Source organism: Pteropus alecto, unplaced genomic scaffold (assembly GCF_000325575.1).
Source record: "Pteropus alecto unplaced genomic scaffold, ASM32557v1 scaffold202, whole genome shotgun sequence".
Lineage (NCBI taxonomy): Eukaryota > Metazoa > Chordata > Mammalia > Chiroptera > Pteropodidae > Pteropus > Pteropus alecto.
Genome location: NW_006432451.1, coordinates 2,361,669 through 2,384,860, shown reverse-complemented (window position 1 = coordinate 2,384,860; position 23,192 = coordinate 2,361,669). Strand labels below are relative to the sequence as shown.

At 35.1% G+C, this 23,192-nt stretch overlaps 1 protein-coding gene and 1 pseudogene across 7 annotated transcripts in view; both read right to left on the bottom strand.

Annotated features, from left to right (window-relative positions):
• The window catches only part of FKBP5 (FK506 binding protein 5), an 86,783-nt gene that overhangs the window by 45,640 nt on the left and 17,951 nt on the right, over window positions 1-23,192 (bottom strand). For 3 of the 7 annotated variants that reach the window (XM_006907330.1, XM_015585900.2, XM_015585901.2), the window contains 2 exons: window positions 7,137-7,262; window positions 2,943-3,087 (listed from right to left, as the gene is read on the bottom strand). In XM_006907330.1, coding sequence (XP_006907392.1) covers window positions 2,943-3,087; window positions 7,137-7,241 — 250 coding nt within the window. In that variant the 5' untranslated portion in view covers window positions 7,242-7,262. Of the gene's footprint in view, window positions 1-2,942; window positions 3,088-7,136; window positions 7,266-12,914; window positions 13,019-23,192 lie in introns of all 7 variants that reach the window. The other 4 variants (XM_006907332.3, XM_025043668.1, XM_015585898.2 and 1 more) reach the window with 3 other exon arrangements.
• Window positions 2,552-2,670, bottom strand: LOC112476132 (annotated as a pseudogene).

Genomic DNA, 23,192 nt, shown 5'->3' with positions numbered 1-23,192 from the left:
TAAACACTGAGCCATGGTGGTAGATAGGGGGATTGCCCCTTTTTTCCTGCACTTAATCTGAGAATGAACTAGAAGTCTGTCATACCTGTGGTAAAAAAATAAAAAGACATTGTAATTTAGCTATGGATTTGCAATAAGCCATATGGTCCACAAAGTACAGTGTGATGTATGAGCTATTATTATTCTTAGAAGATTAAAAAATAAGAATATTAAATTAACTAAAGATATTTAAAAGCATTTGAAAAGAAATTAGTAAAAATCACATTTAAAACTTGAAAACAGTGGTTCTTAACCTTTTTTTCTCAGGTCCCCTTTACATCTTAATTTGAGGACTCCAAATTTTTGCTGATATATCTATTGATAGTTGCCATATAAAAATTAAAAAGTTATATACCAATTCATTTAAAGATAAAAATAACCTCAGTATGTTAATAATTTATTTTTATAAAAAATAACTATTTTCCAAAAAATAAAATTAGTGAAGAAAGTGGCATTGTTTTGTAATTTGACAGATGTAAAATGTATCTGACTTAATAAAAGACAAGTAGGTATTCTCACACCTACTTTTGCATTTATCTGTTGCAATTTTGGTTTAAGTATATGGAAAAAAATTCAAACCCACATATAGTTGGAAAAGGTAGGAATACTTTAATAGCCATTTCAGATAATTACAAATATAATCATCTGATACTACATCAAAACTGGACAAGTGGTAGTTTCATAAAGGTTAGTTGCAATGTAGAACCTGAAAACATATCAATGAACTTTTCATATTATAGTACATTAGTACATATAGTACATTTCATATTATAGTACAATGGTTCATTTCGATCATGACTGGAATCAAACTTCTTTCCATTTGCCAATCTAGCCTGTATATTGAATGTATCTTTTACTTATGCATAACTTTACAATATCTTGCATTGGTAAATGGAAAATGAGTTATACAGATCTTCCAAATGTTAACAGATTTCACTGTATAATATTTTTAAAATCACATACATTAATACCCATTGATCTCATCATTTAGTCTTTTAAGTTTTGGGAAGCTGTCAAGCTTAAAGTGGCAGATATAAATTTTCCAAAACTGTAATTTTCATTTGAAAACTCAATGGTAACAAATACTGTCAGTTGTTTTCCTTGAAGCGACAGACTCCATTCATTTTCAAGAAAATATCTGCTAAATAGTGAATAATCATACTTTTTGCCCTTTCTAGTAAAAATGGTGTTTCATGAAAAAAAAAAAATGCAGCTAGTTCAGCTCTCAACTAAAACAAGTAGTTTTCTTGAGATAACCACTGTACTTGGGTATGCAGTGTGCTTTATGTATGCTTCCCATTCTGTCAAAAAATATTAAAACAATGTGAAACTCAGAACTGACTTAATATTTTTTATACTATACCAAAGACATTCTTAAGTGAAACTGGCTCCCCATCCCTTTTTTTTATTTAAATAGTAAATGAGGGCAGTAAAGAATACACGGGATCATATCAGAAGAGTTTGAAGAAACACGGCAGAGTGAGAGATCCCCAGATTCCTCCCCTTGAAACAACAAGCTGAACATCTAAAACTCAACGAAAAACACCCAAACTGCACACCAGCATGTCTGAGCGTGGGATCTGCGCATAAGAGATACCACAGGTTTACAGGAAACATAAATGAATTAAATGGCAAAATGTATAGTGGATATATACATAGACTATATCTTTATTATACTTACTGCACTGAACTAAAATTTACTATATGTGAGAAGTTAGCTAATCCAGTGAAGACTGAGAGTATGCTAATGAATGAAGTACCAGATGGAAAAACGTAGTTAGTGCAGTTATTTTCCTTTAGCTGTTATCCTGCAAGTAAAAGCAACTTTAAGGAATATACACCTTGTGGATCACACAAATGGAATAAAAATGCTCTAATAAAAGTCATATGTTTGAAAAGATTCTGCAGTGTAAGAGACTGCAAGGAATTAGTTGGCTGAGTCAGAGTTACTGGGTGTATCTGTAATATTTATATTAAAAAATAAGAAAAAAAATTTAAGAGTATATTCATCAAAGAAATTAAAACAAGTAGTAACAGAAATAATCAAAATACATCATCAGAAAAAAATAATTGCTTGAGATAAAAATATGCTTTCCAAATTTAAAATTGGAATGAAGTGAATATCAGATTGGTTAATACAGAAAATCACATAAGTGAACCAGAAGACAAACTCAAGAAATTCTCACAGTCCTAATGAAAGAAAGAAAAAGAAAGAAAGAAAGAAAGAAAGAAAGAAAAAGAAAGAAAGAAAAAGAAAGAAAGAACAAACGAACGAACGGACAGACAGAGACAGACAAAGACAGACTACACAGCTGCTGGTACAGTTTGGTGCCACTGTCTAGATTTGTGCTAAGGCACCAATGGTTGGTTAGTTGGTTGGTGGGTGGGTGGGTTATTCGCTCGCTCACTCACTCACTCACTCATTCATTCGTTTATATGAGGCAAACCTTGGTTGACCTCACAGATTGCAAAGACCTAGTCAGCTTACGATCCCTTATTCTTTTATTTTTTATACCTACAACACTTGGTCTTCCTAGGTGGTCTCCCATCCAAGTACTAAGCAGGCCCAACCCTGCTTAGCTTCTGAGATCAGATGGGATCAGGCTTGTTCAGGGTAGCATGGCTGTAGACAACACCAATGGTTTTGATCACTGCAGGTTTTGTACCATCAGTGCAAATGTTAACATAGTAAAACTATAAATAATATCTTAGTATTAAAATAATTTTGACATTATGGAGCCCCTAAAAGGATCTCAGGGACCCCCAGGGATCCATGGACCATAATTTGAGAACTACTACTCTAAAATATCTGTACTTTTGGCAAGTATAGGATCCACTAGCTCCTATGTAATATAAATAGTAATAAATTTATGCAAAACACAACTCAAAAACTACTCTCTTACCTTTGCCAAGATTAAAGACAAATGGTTCATTTCGATCATGACTGGAATCAAACTTCTTTCCATTTGCCAATTTTCCATTGTAATGGACATAAACTTTGTCTCCAATCATTGGTGTTTCCTCACTATTCCCCACTCTTTTAACAATCTAGAAAAGACAAATATCAAGAAAAAAGAGGTGGAACTTTTAACTTCTAATCAGAGAACCGAGAAATCACATAGTCCATTTCATATTACTCAGGCAGATTTACAAATAATTTTGTCTTTTCTAAAGGCTCCCTTCCTAGTTCTCTTAATAACCCCCAGTGTTAGAGAATTGCCCCGTTCTACTCTAAATCTTTAATGCTATATTCAATTTTATTGTTAATCACACTATTCTCTCAAAATAATGAACCAACATACCCTACTTCTTTGGTTTAATGCTCCTGCCCCTCTCCCAAAACAGAGCTAGTCCATATACAAACTGAATTAGACCAAAAAGATTAGTAGACTTTCAAAAACATTCAAAAAAGTCCAAAGCAAAGTTTCAAAGGTGACGTTTTATTTACTTCTCTCCTTTGCTAAAAACATTAGCTTTGACTAGATTCCACTAGCTTGATTTAATTTCAAAAAGCCCAATTTCCTGGTATAATAGGTTAAACTTCCTACTATCTGAAGAATATTCAATGTATAAAAAAACAGTATCACTGCACAGTTTTATATGATACTGAATGTTTTCTAGTAAAGGAAATGCAAAAACAAAAATAACAACAAACAAATCCCTCCAAGCTGAAAAATATTTAGCTATTGTAAAATCAAGTATATTTATTTTGTTCTTGCTTGGCCGAGAAAGCCACTAATGCAGTTGGTTAGTTCTGGGAAAAGAAAATCAAATCCGGGCATGTGATGGTGAAATTTATTCTGTCAACTACCTATGCCAAATTAATCATCTTTATTAGATAACAGAGGGTGGTAGCTAATGTCCAGTGAACATCTTTTTGGGGGTAGGGTCTGAATTTTTATCTAAAGAATTAAATTATTTGCTCCTAAATTCTTTGAGATGTGTCCCTCTTGCCTCACCCTCATATCATCACATCAACACTCTGAACTCAAATCTACAACTTTCTTAGTTCAAAAGCTTGGGCAAAAAGAATCATAACTAGAACTCCATCAAAAAACTGTTAGAACTAATCGATGAATTCAGTAAAGCTGGAGAATACAGAATCAACATTTAAAAATCAGTTGTCTCTACATACTAATAATGAAATATCTGAAAAAGAAACAATTCTAGAAATGCAGATTAGAACCACAATGAGATGTCACCTTATCCCTGTTAGAATGGCTACTATCAAAAAGACGAGATAACAACTGTTGGTGAGTATGTAGATAAAAGGGAACCCTTGTGTATCATTGGTGGGACTGTAAATTAGTACAGCCACCACAGAAAAGAGTATGGTTTCTCAAAAATTTAAAACTAGAACTACCATATGATCCAGCAATCTCATTTCTGGATATAAATCCAAAGAAAACAAAATCACTATCTTGGAGAGGGAGCTGCACTCCCATGTTCACTGTAGCATTGTTCAAAACAGCCAAGCCTTGGAAGCAAACTAAGTGTCCATTGATGGCTGAATAGATAAAGATGTGAGATATATATATATATATATATATATAGAGAGAGAGAGAGAGAGAGATACTCCCATGTTCATTACAGCATTATTTATAATAGCCAAGATATGGAAACAACTTAAGTGTCTGTTAATGGATAAATGAAAAAAATATGATATATATGGAGGGAGGGAGATTATTCAGCCATGAGAAAGAAGGAAATCATGCCACTGGTGACAGTAAGGATGGACTTTGAGAGCATTGTGCTAAGTGAAATAAGCCAGACAAAGAAAGAAAAATACGGCATATCACTTATACGTGGAAGCTAAAAGAGCTGAATTCACAGAAATGGAGAAGGGAATGGTAGCTGCCAGAGGCTAACGGGTGGGGAAATGGGGAGATGTCAGTCAAAGAGTATAAACTTTGAAATGTAAGATTAATTATTCTGGGGAGCTAATGTATAGCATGGTGACTATAACGACACCATATTATACACTTGAAAGTTGCTAAGAGAAGAGATCTTATGTGTTCTCACCACAAAAAAAGAAATGGTAATTATGTGAGGTGATAGAGGTGTTAACTAACCCTGTGGTAATCATTTTGAAACATATAAATGTATCAAATCATCACATTGTACATAACATTACAGGTTAATTATATTAATAAAGCTAGGAAAATAATTATAATTTTAAAAATTAAGAGCTACTTAAAAAACCATTACCGCCCTTCGAGGACTTCAAAGGGAAAAAAGTTTCGAAAAACTAATCTAAAAGAAATCCCATGATATTCTGAAAGTGCTCATATTCGTAAACTGCATGTAGCATTTGGGAGCCTGAGTCTCACCTGGAAGGAATATACATTTTTAGAACTATGAACAAGTAACTGGGCATGTGGATGAATGGTTACCAGGAAGTCAGAAAGCTGTCCACACTAGCAAGTGCTCCTGTGGTATCACTTAAGGTTTCCCCAGCAAGATCAACTTGTGCCTAAATCTGGAGTTGCCTTAAGGATACCATTTAGTCTCCATTCATTTAAAAAATGTGAGCCCACAATGTAATTTTATCTTCCTGGGCTAGGTAGGTATTGGTCTTTTTTTTTTTTTTAATATATAATCATTAATAAGAGATTATACCATAGGCAAGGCACTGTGCTAAATGCTTTATGTAATCCTGATAACTCTATGAGGTAGGCAGTATTATTCTAGTTTTACAAATGAGGAAACTTCATGCAGACAGGTTAACGAAATTGCCCGGGGTCATATAGTTAGTAGATATATTTAATCTTAACCAGAAGCCCCATAGTGAAACCTGAGGCTCTAGACAGTGATAAATAATATGATTTAAAGGGCTTACAATCTCAAACTGTTTCTTACAAGGCTAAAAATCTTATTAGTTTATTCCCTAGAACAAAACAGGGCCTGAGGCAAGTTGGGGACTGTGTTCTCTGTATGTGTGCTCTGAAAAGATGAAAGAGGAGGGAAATGCTGAGGACACGCTGCAGAATTTCCACTGTCTCTAAGAGCATCCTGAAATCTGGGATGAGTAATTCGTATATCTACAAGGTAGAAAGGCTTCTGAAAAAAGATATCAAGATATAAATCAATAGTATAAAACCCTTATTCTATAGTTCCAAGTCTCCAAAATTTGGCTTGGCACACAGCAAGCTAATAGTAAAACATGTATATTCAAAAAAGATTCAGGCACAGAAAAAAAGTTGTCATGTAAGCAACATCAGACAAAACAAACCAAAAAGTTCTCATTTGCTACGGTGACACAAGTACTTAAAATCAGCTTAGCGTTAATATTTAGAATGTGTAAGACAATGTTTTCAGAAAAAAAAAAAAAAAAATTAACTCAATTATGCAAAATTTTTATGTATAACAAGAAATAACTTAATATGACTAAAGCCATTTTAACCTCTTTCAGCTTTAGTCGATTCACTTATGTGGCATATAAATACATATTTTCCATATATAAATAGAAGAATCAAGAGGTGATCATCTCACAAGACTTGTGAGATACAAATTAAAAAACACATAAAAATGATTAACTATAAAGTGAAGAAAATATAAAGTGTTTTAAAAGGAAGAAAGCTAATTCAAAAGTGAGACATACTGTCTGATGAAACCTCAAAAAGTATCTTCACAGCACAGGTACGCTATTTGTATATAAAAACAAATCCTTTTGAACTTTGCAAGTTAGCGTTTCTTTTTCCTTAAAAAAAAAAAAAAAGACTTTTGGCTAGCTTTAATATACTTAAATATTATATTAAAATAACAACCCATTTGTACACTCTGAGAGTAAGACAGCCTTTTGGAGTCAGACATAACTTGGATCTGAACCCCAGGGCTGGGGTCTGTCATATTTATTTAGATATGATACATGTTTTACTATTAGCAAGTTAATTTACATAGCTGGGCCTCCGTTTTGCCATCTATGTTCTGGGATTAAAAAAATCCCTCATGTTACAAGATGAAATGAGAATTTAGCTGTAGTTTTTGGCACTTAGTAAGCTTTAATAAAGATTATCCACCTCCAGCCGCTCCCCCAACCCCCAACTTTTACAATCTTTTTGGATAGCAAATTTCTCCATTCATCCCTGTGGCCTCACCTTTAATACTCCTCTATCTTTCTTAGAGGTAATATCCTCTCCCTGCTCAGCAACAGCTGCTGCCGGGCTTCCTCCATTGTTCTTGGCACCTTCATCAGTAGTCATTATCTTTCATAAGTAGAAAACCTGCTGAGAAGAAATATGTTTTAGGAAAAACATCACTTCTTTATGTGTCTTAAAATGCCCTCGGAAACTGAGCTTTACTTCACCTAAGATATACTCAGGGGCAATAAGGTTAAACAGTAAAAATGAAAACAAAAACATTTGCAATGAGCATGTGCTGATGTCATGACGCAAGTAAATAAATATCATCCAACTCTTCAATTTCCCATCCAGCTCTGGTCCCAAATTAGACAGCAGTACAAGTCAGGTTAGGTAGTGATTATATTCCTTAACATAATTACACATTGAAGAGTAGTCCTTTCAGAACTTTGAAAACGTCCTTTCGTAGAGCCATATTCTTGACAGAAAATTAAGAACTTACCGGGTAATCTGATCAAAGAAATGACAACATATCATCGTGGTAAACAGAACAGGTTTGGGAACCTGACAGCCCCCAGTCTGAGTCCTAGCTCCAGCAACAGCTGTTTGACATTTGCAAATTTACTTAATCTCATGGAGCCTGTTTCACATCTATAAAATGGACATAGTACACTGTTCATAGAGTTACTGTGAGGCATTAATAAGATAACATGTTAAGAGATCAACAGAGTCATAGTTAAAAATGTAAGCATTTATTACAATTATTTTTGGGTCTTCTACATTTTTCATTTCCTGCTCAAAAATACCTATGGAATGAGATTCTTCCCTAGCATGATCTTCACAGCTCTTCACAATCTATCCTAACCTATCTTCCAGGTCTAACTTTACTACTTTCTTTTATGTTTTTTCATGCAGCTCATGCTCTAGCCAAACCAGACCAATTCCTCATCCATAACGAGCCCTGTGCCTTCCCATCTCCACTGCTTTTGGTGACTCTTTTTCTTCCCCATTCTCCCCCTTCAAAAACTATCTCTAGCCTACCAACCTTAACCTTATACTTGGAGCTCGTCTGCCCTTTTCCATACTTCCTTAGCTCTTCTCTTGATTTGTTGTAATGTATTCCTAAGAAAAATGACTTGTTGGATTTAAAAGATCCTTGAGAGCAAGGGCCGTGCTTTGTTCATATTCTGTAGAACGCCTCTACCATTTAGATTGGTAAGACAGAATGAGCAAAGAATTTGGAGCTCCTTAACTAGCTATTTGATGTTGGCTATTTTAACTTCTTATAAGCTTTTTTTCTCTACCTGCATAATTAGACTAACAGCAATATCTACTTTCACAAAGTGATCTAGAACATGTGTTCTAGGGTTGGGGCTAACCTGATCCCTAGATGTGAAGCTGACAGAAAATTGTGTTAGGCATGTGGCCTCAGGAACCTTTTTTTCTTTTTCTTTTTTTAAATCTCAGGAAAAGACCAGCTGGGCACATCAGTCCCAGGTGACTTGTGTTTCGTTTTTAATAGATGTCAGCATCCTCATCTTTCTGCTGTTGTATGGTGTATTCTCACTTCAGTGGTCAGTGACTAGTGTAGAACCTCCTCCTTGGCCCGTTGCTAACAGATTCTAAAATAGGACTCTAGAGTGAGTTGTGTTCACGTTCTCAGCATATTCACTATATTAAATGTATTACACAGTACGTCTATTTTAAAAGTATACTATTCCAATGTTAGCTTTTATTACACTTGATCTTGGCCAAAAGGCTGAGAAGCAATCAATATTAGTTCTTATTATTAGCCACCCAAATGGCAGAGACTTTTTTCATACAAGGCAAACCAATGTTACAAAGGCTAATCAAGAGATGAAACAAAATACATGGCTTACTGCCATAATTAATTTCATACTGCTCTCCTGGTTAAGCAAGGAAAGTCAAGAATCACTTCTATAGCTATTCCACAGTATGCTAATAATGGACATTAGGCTCCCTAAAGTCTCCTGCGAAACCCTCTTGTCTACACAATCAAAAAGAGCTACTTTTACACTTGGGAAAAATGTCTTATTGATACAACTGATAATTAGACAACTAAAACATGTATAGCAATGCTTTAGTTCATTTCCAATTGACTTAAGTTTACTTCAGTGTCAACAAAGACACAAGTCAAATTTTACTGTGCCCCCAAATCTTCAGGGGCTTTGTTCTTACAGTTTATGCCAAACACAAAAGATCCAAATGTTTGGCTCAAAATAAGGGAAAGCCCAGAACAAAGTGTTCTCAAACAAATAACAACGACGAAAATTAAGTATGTAGTTGTATGTGATGCTGGGCTAGATTATTAGGAAAATTAGATGAACAGGGTTGATTTCTAGCTTCTGGAAACCTACCACTTATAACAGATTTCTCTGATGCACAGAAACTTGTAGAAGACATGTCAAAAATGGCGGAGGGGGAGCTTTTAAATATTTTGGCGGTCATGGACTATATCCTTGGAAGAATACACGCACACAAAATGTCCCCAAGGCTTCACAGATACACTGACATCCATCAATGGAACCCTGGGCAAACCTGAATTAAATCAATAAGCAAATGAATACCACCAGGTGAAAGGTTATTAGGGAACAGGACAGCCAAATGGTCTCAAAGCATGAACCTATAAATTACTTATTATTGAAAAAGGTAAAAGAGCTTTCCAATGAAGTGGTCTGACAGATATCCCCTTAACACAAATGACCTGCATCATGACCAAACTCTGTATCACCAAGAACAACACAAACTGATAACATTGTGCCTCCTGATGTGATGTAATGAAAAAGCATACACATGGTAGTCCTACCAAAAATGTTTAACCTGAAACTAATGACGATAAAAGACAAAATTAGGTTGTGGAACATTCTACAAAACAACTGGCTTAGATTCCTCATGTTAATGTTATAAAAGACAAAAAAAAAAAAAAAAAAAGAAAGAAAGAAAAAAAAAAGGAAGAAAGAAAAGACGGGGGCACGCCTGTTCTAGTTTAAAGGAGACTAGACACAACAACCAAATCCAATGTGTGGTCCTTGCCTGGATCCTGGATTAGAGGAACAAAAGGTTATAAAAGTACATTTTTGGGAGGATTAGAAAAATTTGGAAAAAGACTATATATTAGATTATTATTACTGTATAATATAAGCTTTCTGGAGTGTAATATAGTATTGTAGTTTTACACAGAATGATATCTTCATTCTTAGGAGACATGCTGAAGTATTTAGGGGTTAGATGTCAGGATGTCTGCCACCTACTTTCCAATCATTTAAGAGAAAGCATGTGCAAGCACAAATATGGCAAAAAACTAAAAACAAAGATTGCGAAAGCATGACTACAATACATCCAAAGACAATGCCTTACTTTTGAATGCTCATCATTTAGAGATGAGCTGACATTTTTAATGAAAATACTGTCAATCAAAAAATATTTTATTTTTAATTCTATTCCTGACCTTTGGAAACCAGGGCTTTCTAAAATGCAAATAAATAGGAAACTTATATGATGATGTGCTACCTTTATAAGTCCCATTCGTTAAAAGAATTTGCCCTTCATTTTTGGTTCTAATGCTTTAAGGGATGCAAATGACCTTTGGAATCTCAGAGAACAGTTCTTAGTATGGAGTTAATATGAAAACAGGTAGCATGAATAATTAAAATGCAAAGATGAAAACAACAATAAAACAGACTTTTTTAAACTTTAAAGGCAGATAAATCTGGAAGAATAAAGAAATAAACTGAACTGTAGAGTATTTTTCCTCAATTCCAGTAATGCCATTTGAGGTACAGATTTTTATAAGCAAACAAAACAAATAAAAAAAAATCCTTTTTAAAAAAAAAACGCTTTTTCTTTGATCTAGTGTTACATGAAAAAAGGCAATAAGAACAGCTCCTAACAACCTATAAGACATACTGAGAAAGTTTCACTTTTTTCATAAAAGAGCCTTTTCTTCTTTCCTCTACCCTAGTTTATTCTGGATTTAAAACCACTATGTAGCTATGGATATTAATCTATGATAAAACTCACTGTTCTGAACTGTCCAAAGGGGAGAAATTGCTACTCAGTACATCAGAGAGGGAACGCACAGTTCCTTCTGTTACGGACATGCCAGATAAGCACACACTCTCCAAAGTGCTAGTTGGCAAACACCCGAGACACCCAAGAAAAACGAGAACACGCTTAAAATTTTATCAATGGTATACTGAAAACTTCAGTTAACATAACTAAATTGTCATATCCTCCCCAAAAGAAGCCATTTTAAAGCTTTATATACTAATTCCCCATGTATATTACTATGTTTATTTTGTCAAAATATATCTTGTACTAGGATATTCTACTTCTAATAGGAGAGTTTTCAGAAGAAAAAAAATGGAACTGGCTACTTTGTTAGAAGCACAGAATTACAGCACCATTCTTTCTAAGTACAACAGATGTCTGGGCCATAAAAGGCTTTTAGCCTCCTAAGACTAAGACACAAAAGAAAAACAAAAGGAAGGAGGTATATCTAAGGTGTGTAAGTGAATTCAATGTAAATGCATCTTCATTTTGAATATATCTAAGGATGAACTGGAAAGCCCTCATTTACTTTCAACCTCAGGCCTCTCTCAAACACTCAAGTCTAGTAACATAGGAGCGTCAGGAGGAGTTATTTATTGGTAGACAAAACATACGTATAAAAAAAAAGATAAATATGCACTCATAGAAAACAGGATCAAATATAAAGACAGACAGACAATACAACTATATGAAACTACATGTTATTTTCCTATTTTCCTCCAGTTAATTTCCTGCCTCCACACTGGGGTGGAGAATTGGGAGATGATGAACAATACTCCTACATATACTCATACATTTATTTTTTTCTCCTTAAAAAAAAAACAAAACTGTGAGAAGATATACAAATGGCCAATAAGCACATGAAAAGATGCTCAACATCATCAGTCATAAGGGAAATGTAAATCAAAATCACAATGATACCACACCCATTAGCATGGCTATTATCAAAAAAGAAAAAATGACAAGTGTTGGTGAGGATGTAGAGAAAATGCAACCCTCATGCACTGCTGGTGGGAATGTCAATGATGCAGCCTTTGTGGAAAAATTTGGTAGTTCTTCAAAATGTTAATCATAGAATTACCATATAATCCAGCTATTCTACTCCTAGGTATATATCCCGAAGAAGTGAGAGCAGAGACTCAAACAGACACTTGTACACCAATGTTTACAGCAGCATTATACACAATAGCCAAAGGGTGTAAACAATCCAAGTGTCCATAAACAAAATGTGGTGTGTATATATGTATTATATATTATTATTAAAAGAATATTTTTCAACCGTAAAAAGAAATGAAATTCTGATAAATGCTACAACATGGATGAACCTTGAAAACATTTTACTAAGTGAAATAAGCCAGACACAAAAGGACGAATATTGTATGATTCTACTTACATAAGATTTGGCAAATTCATAGAGACAGAAAGTAGAACAGAGATTACCAGGAGCTGGGGACAGTGCCGATAGAGAAGTCGTTGTTTAATGGGTATGAAGTTTTTATTTGGGAAGATGTAAAAGTTCTGGAGAACAGTGGTGATAATTGCGCGACAATCTGAATGTACTTAATGCCACTGCACTGTATATTTAAAAATGGTTTAAATGGTAATTTCTGTTATGTATATTTTATCACAATTAAAGTGAGAAGAAATCAATCTAAAGCCAGAGCAGACAAAAATTAACTTAATAGAATGGTTAGCCAGACTTAAACTTCTCTTTAATCCTCCTACCTTCTCCTTAATTGAAGATGCCTTTCATATTTCCAGTGTGCTTCCAAAGTTCTGAGTCAAGCGTTTTAGTGATCGCTGCATCAACTCTTCAGGAACCAAAAGCTCTACGATGTCCAGTTATGAAAATAGGAGAGGAAAGAGAATCCTAAATGGAACTGCCACTTTATAGTAACAAATTATATCCTCCTTTATTGTATCTCTTAGATATAAACACCACTTTGGTAAACTCACTCTACTTCTCAGTACAAGAAATTAGCTCCCAAGGCAAGCATTTGGGTCCTTCTTTGGTACTTTGACTTTATGGGTTGCCTCTGACCTCTCCCTAGCTGTAGCCTGCTCCACACCAAGTCATGACACCCCATGGCTCAAAGGTATCACCTGAGATAGATTAGATAGATAGATTAGATAGATTAGATGCGAGAGAGAGAGAGAGAGAGAGAGAGAGAGATCACTGTTAGAGTTGTAACAGGTTACTAATAATTCTCAGTATCTTTTTCTCCACTTCTTACTTAAAAAGAAAACCTCTACTTTTTAATTGGACATGAAGCTTCTCAGAATAAAGTCCCAATTTCCTCCCTTACAGCTCAATGTGGTCATGTAACTAAATTCTGGCCAATGAGATGTAAGAAAAATATATCCATAAAGGATTGTGGTGGCCAGCTCAGGGGGGAAGAACATTATAAGAAGAGAACATCTGAGTTGAAAGCTGAAAGGAGCCATTCACCTATCTGCTCAACAAATATTTACTAAGCACCTACTATCTGCCAGGCAATGGAGATACAGCAGTAAACAACAGAAAACAATTTCTATCTCCATGGAACTTACATTCTAGTAAGACTAGAGACAGCAGGAGTGAGTCTCTCCTACTTATTCATGTTTTTGACAGAAAAATTAACTTTCTACCTGTGTCACTGGCAGATTATTAACTTGAGTTGATTCATTAGGGCCAGATAGTTTGATTGCAAATCTGCTCATGATTTCTAAGAATAGGTCAACAAGGTAACTTATGACAAAGGTCTACAAACACTGTACAGGCGGAGAATGTATCCTATTCATTTTTTTTACTCCCACCATCTAAGATAAGTGAATAGAATATGAGACACTCAGTAAACACGGAAACGAATTGTTATTTTCAAAAGCAGCCAATATAAAGATGATAAAATATCAGATACTGTAAGTAATCAGTGCTGAAATATCATATTACCAGTTGACTATATTCCTTCTCTCAGTCTACTCTGAAAAATCTAATCTGGAGAATTACATAGCACCTGAATATTCAACTATAAAAGTAAAAATAATTTTCTGTTCTAATAAGAAGTGGTAATTAAGAAAACCCTAGCATATCTCTGAAATGCATTGTAAGTATATGTCTGTGCGTACGTACACAGAGCAGATTGATCTTATTAATTATATGAGTTTGGCTTAAACATGGGCAGTCAAGGACACAGAACCACAACTAGCTGTCAATCTCTGAGTAGAGCAGTCCGCCCTTATCCGTGGTTTTGCTTTCCAAGGTCAACTGTGGTCTGAAAATAGTAAATGGAAAATTTCAGAAACGAACAATTCATTGGTTTTAAATTTCGCACAGTTCTGAGTAGCTTGATAAAATCTCCCACTGTGATGGCTCCGCCCTGCCTGGGACCTGGGATGTGAATCATCCCTTTGTCCAGCAAATCTACACTGTATATGCTACCCACCCATTAGTCACTTAGTAGCTATCTTGGTTATCAGATTGACTGCCTTGGTATTGCAGGCTCTGTGTTCAAGTAACTCTTCTTTTACTTAATAATGGCCCCAAAGCACAAGAGTATTGATGCTGGTAATTCAGATATGCCAAAGAGAAACAAATCATAAAGTGCTTCCTTTAAAACGTGAGTATGATACAATATTTTGAAATACAATCCACATTTATGTTTATTACAGTATACTGTTATAGTTTATTATTAGTTATTGTTGTTATTTCTTACTGTGCCTAATTTATAAATTAAACTTTATCAAAGGTGTGTATGTTTAGGAAAAAACAGTATATGTAGGGTTTGGTACTACGTAGTTTCAGGTATTATACTGGCAACTGGAGGAAGAGATGGTGCAGAGAGCTGAAATGCAGAGCAAAGAAACCTAGCATAAAGGTTCTTTATCAGGAGTCCCCAATGCCTGGGGCCTCGGACTGGTACCACTCCATGGCCTGTTAGGAACAGGGCCGCACAGCAGGAGGTGAGCGGCGGGTGAGACAGCAAAGCTTCATCTGTATTTGCAGCCGCTCCCCAGCGCTAGCATCACATCACCACCTCAGCTCCAACCTCAGATCATCAGGCATTGGATTCTCCTAAGAGCACTGGTCCCTGTTGCCAAAAAGGTTGGGGACCGCTGTTCTATGTAACATTGCATTCTCTTATAGTATTGTCTCATTAAAGCACTGTAATATAAATTAAGCAGATTTAAAACATGGCTTCTCTTTTTTCCTGATCCAACAGGCTACATGTTTATCAATTTTACTCATCTTCTCAAAGAGCCAGCTTTTGATTTCATTGACTTTCTCTGCTGTTTTTCTGTTTTCTGTTTCACTGGTTTTGGCTTCTATATTTAGTTCTTCTGCTTATTTTGGTTTGTCTCTTCTTTTTTAAAAAGTGTCTTAAGGTGAAAACTGAGGACACTGATTTGCAACCTTACTTCTCTAATATAGGCATTTAGTGCTATAAATTTTCCTCTGAGCACCCGTGTTAGCTAAAGTTTTATGTTGTTTTCATTTTCTGTTAGTAAGAAACACGTTCTAAATTCATTTTTTATTTTTTTCTTTAAATGTTTTAGTTTCCAAATATTTAGGGGTTTCCCAGATATCTTTCTGTTATTGATTTTTAATTTAATTCCATTTTAGGCATTCTTTTTATGATTTAAGTAATTTCAAATTCACTGACATTATTTTCTGGACCAAAATATGGTATTAGTAAATGTTCTGTATGCAACTGAACAGAACCTATATTCTGCTGTATTGGGGAGAATGTCATATAAATGTCAAATAGGACAACTGATTGATAGTGTTGCTTAAATCTAAATCATTACTGATTTTTTTGTCTATTTATCCTATAAATTATTGAGAAGTAAGGTACTGAAATCTCTAACTATAATTGTGGGTCTGTTTCTCCATTCAGTTCTCTTAGTTTCTGATTCATTTATTTTGAAGTTATCTTATTAGGTGCTTAAATATTTTCATCTCTAGATGTTCAAATTGGGTCTTTTAAAAATATTTTATATCTAGTTCACATTCTCAATCTTTCCTCTACTTTCTTGAACATATGAAATACAGTTATAACTGCTTTAATGTCTTTGTCTACTAATTCTATCATGTGTTATTTCTGGGTGTGTTTCTATTTTTTAAGTTTCCTCCTCATAGGATATATTTTTCCTGTTTCATTCCAAGTCTGATATTTTGACTGGAAGCCAAATGTGAATTTTACTTTGGTGAGTGCTAGATATTTTCATATAACTATAAATATTGAGCTTTGTTCTGAAATGCAGTTAAGTTACTTGGAAACAGTTTGATCCTGTTGAGGCTTGTTTTTAAACTTTGTTAGAAGGAATCAGAGCAGCCTTTAGGGCTTCATTTGCCCCACTGCCAAGGCAATGCCCTTCTAAATACTCTACCCAATGTCCTGTGACTTATGAGGTTTTCCCTCTTCGGCTGGTGAGAACACAAACTATTCTTAATCATGACAAAGAATCGGGGGCGGGGTTCCCTCTAATCCTTTTGTGTTCTTTCTCAGCTTTGGGTAGTTTTCATGTAACACATGCACTTATCAGTACTCATCTGAAGACTTAAGGGGACTCTCTGAAGACCTCTGGAGTTCTCCCCTTGTGTAGCTCTCCAAACTGCAGTAGCTACCCTGGCCTTCCTGGACTCCAGCTCCATCCTCTCAACTCAAGGAGACTGCTCGGCTCTGCCTGGGTTCTCCATCCTTACATAGCAGCCTGGAAACACTCTCCAGGCAGTAAGTTAGGATTATTGTAGGGTTCATCTGTTTGTTACTGCTTTCTTGGGGATCACTGTCCTGTGCTACCTGTTGTTCAGTGTTTGAAACTTCACATATTTTTTTCTGGGGTGTCTGTTTGTTTGTTACATGATTACGGCCAAGAGAGTAAATCAAATCTGTTATTCCATCTTAGCAAGAAGCATAAGTCTATGAGTACATTTTTAAGCCAAAAAAAGGAGACAGAGTAAGAAAACCTAACTATTATAAACAGAGGTCCAAATAGGAAAAAGTGTCTGATAAAATAAACATTGTTTAGAAAAAGTTTTGACAGTCTGAAATTTGAAGGGTATAGTTTTCCCATGACGTTCCAAAAGTCAAAGCAGTAACTGATGATAATAAATCTCATTCCCAAATTGGCAGGTATTTATTTTAAATTAGCAGTCAAAACTATGGTCTTGTGCATATTTCTAGAAATATGGATAATTGCAGTATCCCTTTTTTTATATATAAGAAATTATTTTAAATCTTACAAAAGATTTTTAAATAAGATTCTACATTTCTAAAGGCCATTAATAAATACATAATTTTTTAAAAATCCAAGTTAAAAGATGGTTTTTCTCCTTCTTTTGATTAATTCAACTAAATAATATACAGTGGAAATCATCTTAATAGTTCAAAGTTATAATGCTACAAAAGTTGGCTTGTGGTTGATACTGGCATTAATAGTCTTTAGCAGGTCTATAAAACTAGCTTTTGTTTTAGAACAAATCTCAAATGGATACCTATAATATGCAAAGCCTATAAAGTATTTCAATATATTGCGATTTTAACACTGCTTAAACTGGAAAGAGAACCCCTAAACTATTTAGAATACACATACTCTATAACGGCACTTATAAACGACATATGAACAGCAGTCTGTCACCAAGCCACATGGCTTGCTTCTCTGTGTGTCTAAAGTTTTCATTAGCCCTAGCATCACCTGCAAATCTCTGACCTTAAAGAGCACAGGATTTCATAAGAAAACAGCATATACAGATGCAAAGAAATTGAGAGAACACAATGAGGGCAGTAAAGAACTCTGCTTGGATGACTTCCTTTTCTCCCTTTGAAAATCGCTTTCCATCAAAGTGGCTTCCGTGGCTAAGACTGCACTGTCTGGCTCCTTGCCCTCATGCTGCTCAACCACCATTCATTCCAGTTATCAATGGCAATTATACAACCTAGCCAGAGCCCAAGAATTTCATCTAAAAATGACAATTTCACTGAGAAAACTTCTGAGGAAAGTCCTAAGCTAAGGTGTGGGGGAGGGCTTTTAATGGAAAGTGAGAAGGCAGAGAAGAAACTGAAGGAAACTCATTGAAGAGAGAAAGAATTCAAGGAGCTGAGTGTTAAATTTGAGACCGGCTCATTCTATCCATAACCTTATACTCCAGCTCCTCATCTTCATATACTCTTCCTGGAAGGTTAGGTAACTCTGAGTTTTTATCTACAGAGGTAAGCGCTGCCCCTTGAGTTAAAAAATTATTCTATTAGCCAAAACTTACTTAAAATTTAAAAATTATAAATGCATTACAGAAATTTTAAGAAATAAGGAGAAAAGCATTCACAATAATCCAAATATTACACTTTAAAGGTACTTTTTTAAAAACAGACTTAGTTTTTTAGAGCAGTTTTAGGTTCACAGCAAAATTTTGAGTAAAACAGTCAAAAGAGCCTTGAAAAGAACAAAGTTGGGAGGACTCACACGTCAGGCTTCCAAAACTTACTACAAAGCCGCAGTAATCAAGTCAGCATGGTGGTACTAGGATAAGGACAGATACATAGATCAATGGAATAAAATTGAAAGCTGAGAAATAACCTCTTACATTTATGGTCAGTTGACATTCGAAAAAGGTGCAAGACAACTGAATGGAAAAAAGAATAGTCTTTTTCAACAAATGGTGCTGAGGACAACTGGAGAGCCACATACAAAAGATTATAAAGTTGGATCTTTTCCCACAACATGTACAAAAAAGTAACTCAAAATGGTTCAAAGACCTCAATGTAAGAGCTAAAACTATCAAGTTCTTACAAGAAAACACAAGAGTAAATCTTCACTGACTTTGCATTAGGCAATGGTTTCTTATGTAAAACTGAAAGCACAAGCAACAATGAAAAAATAGATGAATTAAACTTCAGGAAAACTTTTATGCTTCAAAGGACACTATCAAGAAAGTAAAAACACGATACACAGGATGAAAGAAATTTCGCAAATCATATATAACAAGATTATATCTAGAACTATTAAGAACTCCTACAACTCAATAATAAAAAGGCAACCCAATTAAAAAAGGGTTCAAATAGACATTTTCCCAAAGAAGATATACAAGCACATGAAAAGATGCTCGGTATCATTAGTCATTAAGGAAATGCAAGCCAAAAGCCACAGTGAGATGCCACTCCGCACCCACTAGGAAGGCTATTAGCAAAAAGACAGATAATAACAAGTATAGACAAAGATGTGGAGAAAGTGGAACCCTCACGTATTACAAGTGGGAATATAAAATGGTGCAGCTGCTATTTGAAAAACAGTCTGGCAGTTCTTCTAAAAGTTAAACAGTTATTTGATCAACAATTCTAAGAAAATGAAAACATATGTCCACACAAAAACTTGTACTTGAGTGTTCATAACAGCGTTATTCATAATAGCCAAAGAGTAGAAACAATCCAAACATCCATTAACTAATGAGTAGATAAACAAAATGTAGTATATCAATACAATGGAATATTATTCAGCAGTGAAAAGCAATGAAATACTGATAGCATGCTCCAACACGGATGAACCTTGAAAATATGCTAAATGAAAGCCAAACACAAAATGCCATTTATTGTACAATTCCACGAAATGTCCAGAATAGGCAAATCCATAAAGACAGAAAGTAGACTGGTGGTTGGCTGCCTAAGGTAATGGGGGAAGTAAGGAGTGACTGCTAATGAGTATAAATTTGTTTTTGTGATAAAATGTTCTGAAGTGGGATAATGGTAATAGAGTATACTGAAAACTGACTTGTATACTTTAAAGAGGTGAATATTATGCTATGTGAATTTTATTCAATAAAGCTGTTACAAAAATGATTCTATTGAATGGATGGGTTATAATTCACGATATACATCACTTCTACATAACAGTGGGTGAACATTTTTATGCCCAGGCTTTTAACATATCATGTAATTAAGAGTATGGATTCTTCAGAAAGTCTGCTTCAGTAGGTATCTTGGCTTGACAACCTAGCAGCTGTATAATATTGGGCAAGTCATTTAATTTCCTTGTGCCTCAATTTCTCCATGAAATTAACAGTATTTATACCTCTTGGCGTTCTAAGGATTAAATTAAGTAATGAACATAAAGGGCTTTGCATGGTGCCTGTCATAGTAAACTTTCAACATTAGTAGTAGAGGTAGCTGTTATAATTATCATTCTAATTTGTATTATTAAGATGTTTTTCAGAAGTGATGTCACTAGGTCAAAAACCATAAACATTTATGTGTCTGAATAAAAGGGGTGCACTAATTTGTGGTGCCAGTAGTAAACATATGCTAAAGGGTAATCATGCCATCATAAACACTATGTTATAGTAAATTTGTTTTGTTAATTTAACAAGTGTCCCGCTTTGTTCGTTTTTGCTGCTTTTGGCCCTCCGCAACTTGAAACCTAATAGTTTTCTAATTATCCTATGAATTCTGCACACCATGAATACCTACGGAAAGTGAAATGTGTGTAAGATCCTATACAAGTGGCTACAATGGAAACTGAAATGAGTTAAGACCAAGGATTTTGCATGACTTAGGCCAAAAAAATTTTTAATTCAAGATAACGATGATTAAGTATAAGAGAGCTACAAAGTATTTATAACAGTAGGGAAAAGATGGCAATATATAAAGGTTTATATAGTAGGGAAAAGATGGCAGTGTTTGAGCTGGTTCTTGAAGGATGGGCATAATTTCAACTGGCAAGGGTGTGGCACAAGTAAAATCAAAGCTGGTTAAAAGAACACAGTACATTCCAAGACTATGTGGCTTGAGTACAAAGTGGCTATGGAAGGGAATGGTGAGAGAACAAGGCACAGGGTGCTCTATGAGCACAGAGAGGACCCTCTAAAACAGAGCCAATGACTATGTGAGCTGAGGGGGTGGGTTTCCTCACAGGGGAAATAGCATGCAGAAAGACACAAAGACACGAATCATCATGACCTATCCAGGGAACTGCATGTAATCCAATTTGGCTAAAGTGAAGGGTACAAGTGGGAAGGAGGCAGATGATGCTAAATAAACAGGCAGAGGTCTGACTGTGAAGGACCTTGTGTACCGAAATAAAGCATTTGAACTTTAATCCAAAGGAAATAGAGAACTGAAGCATTTTTAAGAAGTGACAATCAAGACTGGCCTTAAAAAAAGTTACTCTGGCAAAACTCCAATGGCTTCCCATCTCTTACAGGATAAAATCCAAGTCCTTCTTAGGTTTAAAACCCCATGTGCCAGTCAGTGGCTATCTCTGAAATTATTTCCTATTGTTCCTCTCACTCACCCTGTTTTTGCTACACTGACCTTCTTGCTGCACCCTCCAAAATGCCCCTCCCTCAGGGTTTTTGCACTTGCTATTCTCTTCTGCCTGAAACTGTTCCCTCAGAAAGCCACACAGTTTGCTCCCTCACTTCCTTCAGGTCTCTGTTCAAATACTTTCTTATCAGAGAGGCCTTCCCTATTACCCAATATAAAAGAGCAAGAAATGACGGCAATCAGCTCTACCATTTTTTCCCCCCACTTACCACCTGGGACATATATTTGTCTATTGCATATCTCTCCTTATTAGAATGTTAAGTTCCATGATGGATCCTGTCAATAACCATATGACACTGGAACTATTACGACCATTTCCAGGTGGCAAAATTAAGGGGCAAAATATTCTAGTGAACAGTGGAACCAGACAGAATGACTCCTGAGCCTGAACTCTAACCATTTCACATACTGACTCTCTAGTAGGATCACATGTCCCTGATTTTGATTTTAGAGCATTTTCTGTGAATAGGCTCCATCCTATTACAAAGATAGTAAAAACTATAAATTTGCACTATATCCTTCTAAGAAAATATGGATTCTTATTATTTGTTATTAGCCAAGTTTCAAAAGCCAGAAAACATTTTTTAAATGATCAATTAAAATACACATGGTATCTGGACTTTCATCTATCCAACAATAAGCTGTACTTTTTCTTGTTTAAGACCCACAGATATTAAAACAAGATGAAAAGATTTTATGAAACTAGAAGGAACATAGCATAATACCAAAACTATTTTTTCCAAGACCTTTTTTCAAGTAAATATTCAACTTCAGGAATAAAATTAATTATAAAATAACCCATCAAAATTTTCTGAGGTATCACTACCAAAGGAAGAACATGATGTTTTCCAGGTAGATAACATAGTATACAGTAAGTATATTATCATATGCAGAGTAAAAGAATGAAAGTGAGGTCTCAGTAACATTTCCTCATGATTCTTTTCCTACTCCTCAATTCATTTCATCTTTCCGATTATTCTTTCATCCCATCTCCCATTACTGAGAGTACTCCTTTTCAAAATGTAGTTCTCAACCCACACTCTTAATTTCAACTATGTACCTCTGTTAGGATAACTCCCAAATCTAGTTACGATTTCTCCCTCTTCTTTTCTCCAGTTTCTGCCCGACTACAGATATACTTCAGAACTCTTTTATATCCCTATATTTTTAAAGAAAATCAACTTTTTCAAAATTGGCCCCTTCTCTATTTACTTCATTATCAGTATTATCTGGCTATTCTAGGTTTACGACTTTAACATAATTTTTCTCCATTTAATCCACAGGACCTGCCAACTGTTCATTTTGTTTCCTATAATCTTACTTTCCAATTCCACAGCTATCACCATATTCTGGATTTTCTTCATTTCCTTCCTGAATTGCCACAGTTCTCCAGCTGATCTGCCTACTTCCAGCCTACTCACTCACTTCTATTCATTTTATACATACTGCCAGTAAAAGCTCACTCATACAGTACACTCCCCAATTCAAGGACTTTAAACAGTTCCCCAGCACTACAAATCCAACTTTTCAAACCAGCAGTGAGGGCCTTCTACCCCTTTAGACTGTCACTAGTAAATGCTTATGCTAAATATTCTAAGGAGACAAAACCCTAGAAAACCAACATCTTGATCTTCCATATCTGAATCAGTGCAATGCACATTATAGGTCTGTAGAGAATACAGTTCGCTATCCTACACTTCATTTCAACTAA